Genomic DNA, 11390 nt, shown 5'->3' with positions numbered 1-11390 from the left:
CCACACCTGACAGTACAGGAGTTTTATTGTAAATGGCAATAACAGTGAGGAATATTAGTAAATAAGTATATTTCATTGACTATAATTCTAACATTGCACTTGTAGTAACATAGTCATTAACTAGATTAGTAATAATGTGTAAGTCAGACAGTAGGCCAATGGGCACAGCCAATCACTGAACAGGGAACCCAGCTCCTCTCTCATAGGCATTTTGTCACTTTGCGCCTCTCTGTGGTTTCAATAAAGTATTTGGTTAAAAAAAAAAGTTTCCCTTTGCTTTGCTGTGGAACGGGCGCCCTCTAGTGGCAGCTGCTGAGCATTACAAGATTTTTGCTGTAAACGTGCGTCCTGTGGCCTTGACAAAACTTGACAGAACGGGGGAGGGAAGAGCCGTGACGGGTCCCGGTGCGCAGGTAACGGGGAGTCAGTGTGGAGTTGGGAAAGGGCCGGGGCGCTGCCAGTCCGGGTTGTGCTGCATTCGCTGCCTTATAACAAAGTTGGCACAGGGGGGATGAAGGGCGGGGCAGTGTGTGTCATGCACCTGGGAAAGCCCTGCCGGTACCGGGCACTAATGGGTCACATGACTCGGGACATGGGGTGCTAGCGGGGTTACCGGTAGGTATGGGGCAGGTACCTATGGTATGTGGGGGCTCTGTGTATGGGAATGGCAGGGATGTAGGGGTGCATGTGTCCTGATCCCTACAGCCCTTCATTCTATCCGGCCTGCAGCCCAGCAGCTGTTGTACTTCAACTCCCAGCATCCCCTGAGAGCCTTCAGTAGTCCCATCTCTAGCAATTGAGCAGGAGTTGTTTGCTAGTTAGTAAGTGCCTTTCCTGCAGTGAGGCGGGTATGTGTGTGTATAGGGGGTGGGAATGGCACAAGTACTGACAGTAACAGTTGTTGGTTGGATTGTACTGTGTGTATTGTAAGGTGGGGGCTTTAGGCCTGTGTCTCCCCCAGGCCCATGTTTGTTGCCATTTATTGGAATCCCCCCGGGGGCAGAGGGGAGACGCAGGGACTGAGGGACTGGGAGGAGGGAAAGGGAAAAGTTTATTTCTGAACCTGATATCCATGGCAATAAGGCAGCCCCCCATTAATCAGTTTGCTGTTTTGCCCTGCTTGTACAGTCAGGCCCCCCCCCCCCCATTTTATGAATGTTTTTCCCATAATGAAGAGCTTTCTGGATAAGGAATCCCATACCTGTGTGTGAGATAGAGGCTAGTAACCCTGCTAAGAAAGTAGCATGTTTATTTAGAGAACTTAAAGTTACAAACTATTCTGGTTTCTGCATTCTCTTTCATATAAAAACCAATTCACAAACTCTTCGCATACGATAAGCACCATGTTTATTGCACCTATTGGTTGTGGGGGAGCGGCCCAGATGACTAAGTCCCTTATGCAGTGAGGGTTAAACCCAGCAATAAACGGAAGAGCCGACCACTAGAAGTCACTTTGACATCTCTAACACTCCTGGTGCCATAGTGCCCAAAGGCAGGGCATGTTGGGTTTCTTCTACAGAAGCAAAGCAAGTACTTGTATGTTTCACTAATACAGCGCTGACTGCGTTAGTCAGCAATTTATTAGTAAGGGGTGGATGGGGAGAGCTCTTTTGCTCCCTACCTGCCCATTGAGAAGTGCAAGGTACAGAGCGTAAGGAGGCACCGCTCCAATTGGGCCTCACCTGTACGTCTGCCCTAAGGAAGCCGGTAAGGACATGGCTGCACTACTCCTCCTGTTGCTGCTTTCTTCTCTGAGCACCAGATTTTCCATCGAGCGTCCAGGGCAGAGAGCAGCAACCCCAGGGGCAAAAGTGCTCTGTAAGTGAGCCCTAAGGGGTGCGCTTGGTTTGTAAATGACTCCCTTTGCCTTTAGGAAACACTATGTATTTTCATCCCTGTAGTTCTTTTAGGAAGAACCAGTTTGATCAAAATGCCTGTGGGACCTGTATCGAGTCACTGGCCTTTTCATTACTGCTAAACTTCTAATCTGCCATAGCCCTAAAGGAATACTCTGTCCCTCGTCTCTTACTTGCGCACAAACCGTTTGGGGTATATAGGAAGCTGCCAACAGAGACTCTTGACACTACTTGTGCATTAAGGGGCCTGTAACACCAAGAAAATGGGAAAAAAAAGGCTTCATAATCTTCTTCTTATTAAAGTACCTGTACAGTATTTTAAATAATGATTTGAGAGCTCTGTATGTGAAACCTGTTCCACAGCGGCACAATGGCAATATCAGCCAATTAAAGAATTTGGATCCTGAGTGTCACAGTGGCACTTAGTTGGTGACTAATGTAATAGGGCCCCCGTGTCCATATTTCATCCCAGGCCCCTGATTTTGTTGAGTTGGCCCCCGCAGCAGCGACGTGAGCAGCCAGCGTGGCACTGAGTGTAAGGGAGAGAGGTGGCAGTGAGCGGCAGGAGGAGATGGTAGTGAGTATAAGCAGGTGAGTAGAGATGCCCTCGCACACATTTTCTCCAGCTGGATATATTGCATTTCAAGGGTTAAAATGCTGGTTAGTGCATTACATGCAGGAAAGGATTTGGGCCCTGCTGCCCCCTATTGTTGGAATATTTCCTGTATGTTTTGTACAGGCCTGCATTAAATACTCCTGAATCCACTTTTGTTTTTATTCTCCTGTATATATTTTCAGCTGGGTCGAAAGTACATTTTACCTGGGTTCCCAGCATCACAGGGACCCTTTGAGGGGTGGGGCTTAAATAAAGGTACAAAAAAGTCACGATTTTACTATACATCTCACTTGCTTCCCAGTTTCTTAATATCCTATGTGTGCGGTTCCTAAGCACTTCCTCACCATTCCCCCATGTGTAAATTTCCTGCCTCTCCAACTCTTTCCCTCTGCCTCTCCCCTCTATTACACATCACTAACCTCTTTAGTATCTTTACAAATGGTAAATGGTGATGTCACCAGTTATAATCAGAGTTTAGTGATGTCACTTGTTTCTCAAGACTGATCTTTGTGTATCACAAGTAAAAAAACACCTTTCTATAATAATTATTATGTAGTTATAAGTTACCAAATGGTAAATATTATATTATATATATATATTGTCCAGTGCCCTTCCTCCAGTTTCTTCTTTACATATAGAGAATAAACCCTCTTTATCCTCTATATGGAAAGGGCAGGTTGTAAGTACAGGCTCTGTTGTGGCCTGCACCTGCAAATGCCAGAGTGGCTGCTATAAGATGCCATAGACAGTGACTATTTATTGGGCTAGTGGGGGGCTGTTTGGGCCACTGAGTACTTGAAGTGCCAGAGCCTATTTTGAATTTCAGTCCAGGCCGTTCTGGAGCACAGAGACCTTTGGAAATTTGAAAAATGCAGGCCAAGTGTATAAAAAATTGTGTGAGCCTGATTTGTTCACTTTGCCAAATAAACTCAATTTTTTTTTGGAGGTGTCAGTTACAAATTGTAGGGCATTCTATTCAGTAAAATGATGCATCAGTGCATTGGGTGAATGCTGCAGGCTTGTAAAGGGTAATAGTACAAAATATTTGGAAGGCTCTAGTATTCACCCCATTTACTGATATACTCTATCTGCTATATAATATATATAATTCTTATTTCTTTTTATAAAACACTAATGCAGCATTGTTTTGTTTTCTTCTCATGTAACACTTAAATAAGCTTTGTATAAAATCAGGAAGACAGAACCTGAAATTAGTTTTAATTTCTCTGTTTGCACTGTTTAGCTCGAGGTATAAAACAAACAATAGATTTTTCTTAACATAATAAGCAGAAATGACATTGAGTCTAAAAGTCTTGCAAATGCTGAAAAAGGGGTTTTGCATGCTTTTTATTTATAAGAGCAAAAGTTTCCCTTTAAAAGATACAGCTGCAGAACTCTTGTGTGATGTTGCAGGGAGTTCATTGGACTGTAGACAGCTGTGTTTCCTACGGACTCCACAAACATAACACAAGTACCTGGAAACCCAGAGTAATATGTGGCACATTTATCTGTTCGCAGAGGCGCTTGTGTATCCCCACGTGTGGGTCAGTGGTAGGCGCAGACCCAGTTTGCCTGGAGATTTGTAAAATAAAAGTTGGGGGTTGAACTCCATTCTCCCACTAATAAACCATGGAGATATTTTCCATATTAATGCTGTGTACTACTACTAAGGTGCTTGTCATATTATAAATGTGTGTTCTAAACCTCTCATGTGTATTCTTTCCTCCTTATTTGTCACATCAACGTTACCTTTTCTGGACCCGTCTCATCATCTTCAGTTTCCAGATTATTGGCCCACAATATTTTCTTCTTGACTTTATAAAATCTCACAGTATGTTTAACTCTACCTCTAGCAGTGTTCTTTCCTACCCCTGTCGTGTTACTATTTATTCACACATGATCCCTTGATTTACTTTACATTATATTACCTTGTCTTTCTGAAATCTTGTATTTTTCTTAATGCTCCTTTTTGTGTGTCTATACTCCCTAGCTGGCAGGGCCTTTGTTATTCCCAGGAAGCTGCTAAACAAATGTGGCCCAAACTTTGAAACCATCATGAGCGTAACTATTATTTGTTTTATAAGCGCTTCCCTCTTACACTCTTTATCAGGAAGGAGTTGCATTAGCTATTTATTTACAGTTTAGCTTTTTGTTTAATTAAAAGTGTATTAAAGCTTGACAGTGGTTTAGGTTTGCTATGATTTATTGGGTTTAGAGGAACATCAGCCCCCTGATACTTAAGAAAGTTTAAACTTCCTGTGTTCTTTATTGCAGCATGTCCTCCTAGGGCCGTGTACTTACAGTACATTCTTACTCGGCTGCCATAGGTACTTTGTGCCTTGGGGAGTAACTCAAATCAGGTTTTACATGTCAAACCTTTAGCCTGAATAAGTAATACATTAGAAAAAGTGGTTAAATGTTTGATTTCACTATTTGTGTTCATAGGGCAAATCAAACAGGATTAGCAGAGTAGATCCCTCCGTTTAAGTATTTTGAAGTTACCACCTAAAATCCAGTCCATTGGGTCTTGATGAATTATCCATTGGTGAAGTAGTTTGAGGAGTTTGTAGGCCTTTGATTTCAAAGGGCTAGAATTGCTAAATGGACACACAAAATGCAGAATATAGAAAAAAAACTTTTTTTTTTAAATAAAGTTCAGTTTATTAATTCACTTTCTGAAGTGAAATTAAAAGACTGCAAATAAATGTTTTGTTTCAGAAATCTATTCCGGTACCTGTGCACAGCACCTAGAGCCCCAATGAAGTACATACTGGTGACGGGAGGGGTCATCTCTGGAGTGGGCAAAGGGATCATTGCAAGTAGCATCGGTACCATCCTGAAGTCCTGCGGCCTGCGAGTGACTGCTATTAAGATCGACCCCTATATTAATATTGATGCTGGCACTTTCTCACCCTATGAGCACGGTAATGTTGAATTATTTTTTTTATTCTGTTCTGTCCATTAACCTCACCAACAAAAATACTCGTGACTTGCCCATTCAGACTTCTAGGGTGGAGTTATATTATAGGGGGCCCTGGAAATGTACTGGTGGACTGGTGTCCTTACTAGAGGGGGGTGGCATGGGGAATGCATAAATCAGACACATCCAGTTGTGGTCCTCACACTAGTTGATCTTTAAAACCCCACTGTCAAGCAAAGGCAATAATAGTATATGCTGAAAGTAATATTATTAATGGCAATATCCTAGAATTGCCACACATTTACATATGTCCTTTGTACTGTTATGTGTTCTTGGCAATTTGCTCTGCCCCAAGCCATCACTGAATATGGAACTGATCATTGTGGAGCATTTTCTGAAACCCCTTTTGTTCTCTGCACGACAGGGGAGGTATTTGTGCTCAATGATGGCGGTGAAGTTGACTTGGATTTGGGAAATTATGAGAGATTTCTAGATATCAACCTTTACAAAGACAATAACATTACCACCGGGAAAATTTACCAGCAGGTCATAAACCGGGAACGGCGTGGGGATTACTTGGGCAAAACTGTACAAGGTAGGTTTCATATAAATGTGTTCGGTGATTTGTTTGCATTTAGCAAGTCCATGATTAATGTAACATATGAGTAACTATTGCTCTTATGGCAGTTACGGTTTGTCATACAAATATTTTCTGATCCTGTATAAAGCCATTCCTAGAGATCCTCATTTAATGTGGCCTTACATGAGCAAATTTAAGCTGCCGATTTAGCAGCTTATCTGCTTTAAATGGCCCCTCCGACAGGCCTCCCCAATTGATATCTGCCCAAAAATTGGGCAGGTGTCAATGGAGCATGTTTTATTTTCCTGTTGGACTGGGGGCCGCATAGGCTCAATAATGTGGTCCTTGGTCCGCCGGTGCTTATGCCTGCTTTTGTAATTCCATCAAATTTGCCCTGTAGTGTTGGCTTCCCATACAGTTGGCTAGATATGTAGGTGAGGTTATTTGTTGTGTTTTGCTGAATTTAGCACTTAACTATCGGGCTGTTTTGGGTTTTGTGTTTCCATTGCTTTCTCTGTCTCTCTCTGCATTTTTGCTGGGGTTGGGGGTATTTTGGGGGAGATCTTGGGATACCATAAGTATTCTATAAATACATAAATATTTAACACTGGTGAGTTCCAACAAATGTAATGGTCTTTATACCTTTATAGTCTAATATGTGAACATTTGCATGCCAGATGGTCAGATATTCTACTTAACAGCCTGTTTACCAATCCATTGCTCTTTTTTTTTTCAGTGGTGCCACACATTACAGATGCCATACAAGAGTGGGTGCTGAATCAGGCAAAGGTTCCTGTTGACAGTGACCAGAAAGAGCCCCAGATTTGTGTGATTGAAGTAAGTGAAGATCCTTAAACACTATTGCTTGTTATTGAATGAGTCAATAATATTGAATGATCCCCACAGGGTCTTATTAGCCCATGAACTGTCAGTTCGTCAACACTGAACTAACTAATTAACAGGAGGACAGAAGAGTCAAGGACTTAAGGTGCCTATACAAAGGCCAGCGTGTATGATACACTGACTGATCAACTTTTGTATCGTTCCATTCATTCAGGATGGCTGCTGGATCAGTTGGAACAACTGGAATTGAGGACTGGTAGCAGAGGTACATCTGGGTTGCAGGACTATTGGTCTAAATGACCTGCCAAAGTAGCTGCCTAGGTGGTCAGGCAGCATGGTTTAAATCTTCCAAACTGCCCAACCAAATATATTTACAGGAAAGTAATATCACATACCTGTAAAAAACTGAAATGCATCAGTATCTCATAACAGGAATTTGAGAGCTGCAGGCAGATTCAGCTACTAATTATGTGAGGCTGTATGAATGCTTGAAGGTGCCCAAGGGCTGTAACAGGAAGTACTGTAGTTTCATGCACTAAATAAATTCTTCTTTATGTTCCATGTAGATTCCACTAGAGGGCCTTGCTGTCTCATTCATGTTTGCTCAATCTTTGTAGTAGAGCATTCAGTCATGTTAGCCATAGTTCCAAAAAAGAAAAAGAAAAGTGTTCCCTTTGGTAACGTGAAACCTTTTATTGTCCAACTGGTTTAATAAAATAAAATGCCAACAAAAAACAAAATACAACACAAGCCTTTGAGACGTAGCATGTAATTACTGTAACAGGCAGAATCTATTTTACTTTTGATTGACTTTTTCCTTCCTTGTATTCTTTCTACAGACTTAAGGGCAAATGGTTTCTATCTATTACCTATATTAATCTTTGTGGCCAGAGCCACAAAGAAAACCACATTGTTCTGAAGGCAGTTTCTGTTGGTCAGTAATGGAATGACAGCTGATGATTAGATGAGTGGATTGTTGCATCAATCATGATAAGAAGCTTTCAGATATAAAATCATAACAGACTAAATTCAGTATGATTGCAATGTGGGCAGCTTTTGCTGAAAAAGTTCACTTCTAAAGCTGGCCATACACAGTAAAATTTGAGAAGCGAGGTTGCCAAGCGAGTGGATCTTCTCCCGATAGGTTGACCTACGAGTTGGCAATATGGGGCTAATTCGGTTGTTTGGCCCAAGGGCCAAATGATTGAACTAAAATATACGCGCCATGGGTTCAGGGACCGCATCAACAAGCTGATGCGGTCCCTGATCCGATGGAAAAATCAAGCGTGCCCGATCAAGATCAGGCCGATTTCAGTCCAGATATCAGTCAGGGAGGCCCGTTGTTCGTGCCCATACATGGCCACCTTAACTCATGGAAGCACTGGGACCCTGCTATGTCACTTGTGAAAAGAATAATTCCGAGCCCTTATTCTTTTATTTCCCCCCACATATTTTTCCTTAGGCACAGAAATGCTTAGGGGCAAGAGCCAGGGAACGATTCCTTCATAATTCCAGTAGAAGGCAGTAAAGGGCTATCACATTAAGGAAGAACAATAGTACAAATATAGGACCTGTTATCCAGAATGCTTGGGACCTAGGGTTTTCTGAATAAGGGTTCTTTCCATAATTTGGATCTCCATTGCCTAAAGGTGGCACAGGCTGGCAATTTAGGTCCTTCGTGCCGTTTTGGCAGCTTATCTGCTCATGTATTGGCACCCCGACTGGCCTACCTGACCGATATGTGGCCTAAAATTGGGCAGATCTTGATTGGGCAGGTTTGATTTTCCTGTTGGATCAGAGACCACATCAGCTCATTGATGCAGTCCTAGGTCTGATGGCCCATGTACCCCCCACCTCGCCAAGCAGATTGCACTGTGTATAGCCATCTTAAGTTCATTAGGAAATTAATCAACCATTAAATAAACCCAATAGAATTGTTTTGCTTCCAATAAGGATCAGTTATATCTTAGTTATGATTATGTGCAATTTACTGTTTTATTATTACAGAGAAAAAATTTGAACTATTTGATTACAGTGCAGTGTATGGGAGATAGCTTTCCCATAATTTAGAGTTTTCTGGATAATGAATTTCCAGATAACTGATCCCATACCTGTATTTTTTAAAATATTAAATAGCTGGCGACTCTAAACATTCTATACAAATGCAGATTGTTATATAGCAGGCTGATTAGGAGCAGAGTGTTCTCCCTGATGTGATGCCTGTTATCTGTCCCTCACTTTATTTCATCGCTAATTATACTGTCTCATCCATTCTGTCCTATCTGGCAGCAGCTCCTGGAAAAACTGCAGTGATGTATTAGCTGAGTATTACAGGAATTACCTGCTACTGAAATGATTCCACTGAACAGAATGAGTGAAGTGCATGTTTGCTGGGTGCAACTAACTCTGGGTGCACTCAACATGAGTACAATGAATAGGGCTTGTGCTGAACATACTTTTTGACAGTCATTTTAATCATAAAAAACAGTATTTTTTAGTTCTTAGTAGGGAGAATAAAATCAGTTGTGCCATACTATCTTCACAACTTAGATGTAATTGTATACATTTCACTGTACTTCTGAACAGAATGAGAAAGGTGACTGTTTGCTCTTGCCTTGCAGTTAGGAGGCACAATTGGAGACATTGAAGGAATGCCCTTTATTGAGGCTTTCAGGCAGTTCCAGTTCAAGGCAAAGCGAGAGAACTTCTGCAACATACACGTTAGTCTTGTGCCCCAGGTAAGTACTGGTGTTCTAAAGCCAGTTGTGGCACTCAACATATATAATCATTTTACTGTAAATGTTAAAGCATATAGAAGGGGTCGGGCATACTTCCAAGTCCTGATGGTCTTTGAAATAGGTTGCCTTGGTGCAGCAGGAATTGGAGCCCCTGGAATTTCATGATTGTGACACAAAAAACTTGATGCCCTTAGGTGAGCTACATTACTTGCACTCCCACCAGTTGTATATGAAGTTCTTTTTTAATTGGGGCAAACATTGTTCTTAAGACCATGCCTGTATTACATATAGCTTGGTAGCTGCCAGAGATGCCGGTGGGTGCCCAGTTGGCAGTTTGATTAAAAAGCACTCACGGAGCCCACAAGGGCCTAGGCCTAGGCAAGGGCTGAGTCTCTGAAGTCAACTTTTACAGTCTTATGTGTTTGAGCTTGCTATAGATCATATAAAGATCAGAGTTAGAGCAGCACCCCAGCAATAGTTGTGGGGTTGTAGTTAATCAGACATCCCTGCTGAAAACGATGGGAGGTTAGGGTGGGCCTGCAAAGTTTTCTGCTCTCTCCAGTTTCCCATGACACTTTATTTACAGGGCTTTCCTAAGCTGCTAAGCCAGAGAGCAAGCTCAGCATTTCCCCAGCCGTTGCACGCTGTTGTCACTTCAGGCTAATGGAGGATATAGATCGCCCAGAACAGCCTTATTACAGAATCTACCCCCTTATCTCAGCTTGCAATATTTCAAGCTAATGTGCTCCACTTAAACCTCAGGAACAGAGGTGTTTCATTGGAGATCAACAGATCAACATCTACGCTGGGATTAATCAGAATGAATGCTCACTGTGTAGCAATTTGAAAGGTGATGCCTTTATGGCCCATCCATACACCTGTATAACAGACATAGTATCAGTCAGTTTTCTGCACTGCGTTTAGGCTCACAGCAAGTACAGGGCTCTCTCGTTTCCCAGAAAATACAAATGCAGCAGCCTGCAGTGCTTTTAACTTTTCAAAGCTCGGACATCTTTGCTGTCTGATTCAATCATCATACCTCATTTAAATCTGTTATATTTTGTTGGAGAGTCACTTTTATTCTTTATTTCAGTCACATCATTAGACTTTCATTTTGGTCAGACTGTGCCAATTATTATAGGTATTATATACTCTTTTGGTGGAAATAAGAGAAAACTGATGGGATTTGTCCTAACCTGGGGCCCACATGCTTGTGCTGGTTTTGACCCACGATCTATAAACATACCAGTTCTATGGACATCAGCACTAGTGACTGGGGACATCAGATTGAAAGCAAAACTGATGTATGGACTAGAGGTTTATTAAATTGGTTTCTTTACAGCCAGTCACAATATTTCAGCATTATATATAGTTAATAAAGGCTAATAATAATAATAATAATAGTGGGGATTGGGGCTGTATAAATAAAGGATAATGACCAAGGATGGCAATAATATTGGCACCAAAAAGAGAAATGAGTTTCCTTAGGAAAGGTTACGGAGATTTAGATTTTATTCAGGCAGAGCTATGAAACTAATGCAAAATGTATTCAGTGAGGTAAGAAAGAGTAGGATTTGTTGGAAGGAGGATAGTTTAAGTAATTCTGGGTTTTCATGCTTGATTAGAATGTTAAATTATCTGTACAAATTGATGCAAATCAATAAAGATAACCATCTCTAAAATGTTACCATACGAGGAGGGATTATGGGTTTATTATGGGTTTCAGTTTTCCTCTGTCTTTCATTTTACAAGGACCCCCCTGTAGTGCTGCATTTGGCACAGGGGAAAATAGTATTATGACTTGTACAGGCTCTGGGAAAACTGCAGTCTTCTGTGT

General features: G+C 41.7%; 1 protein-coding gene across 5 annotated transcripts in view; it reads left to right on the top strand.

Moving 5' to 3' along the window:
* The first annotated feature begins 273 nt into the window (after positions 1–273).
* The window catches only part of ctps2 (CTP synthase 2), a 61008-nt gene continuing 49891 nt past the window's right edge, over positions 274–11390 (top strand). For 2 of the 5 annotated variants that reach the window (XM_012956488.3, XM_031895701.1), the window contains exons 1-6: positions 274–413; positions 2329–2447; positions 5191–5396; positions 5817–5987; positions 6709–6809; positions 9437–9553. In XM_012956488.3, the coding sequence (XP_012811942.1) occupies positions 2428–2447; positions 5191–5396; positions 5817–5987; positions 6709–6809; positions 9437–9553 (615 nt within the window). In that variant the 5' untranslated portion in view covers positions 274–413; positions 2329–2427. 5 annotated transcript variants of the gene reach the window in all.

This window comes from Xenopus tropicalis, chromosome 2, assembly GCF_000004195.4.
Source record: "Xenopus tropicalis strain Nigerian chromosome 2, UCB_Xtro_10.0, whole genome shotgun sequence".
In the NCBI taxonomy this organism is placed as follows: domain Eukaryota; kingdom Metazoa; phylum Chordata; class Amphibia; order Anura; family Pipidae; genus Xenopus; species Xenopus tropicalis.
The sequence above is the reverse complement of the archived record's forward strand: the minus strand, read 5'-3'. Positions and strand labels throughout refer to the sequence as shown.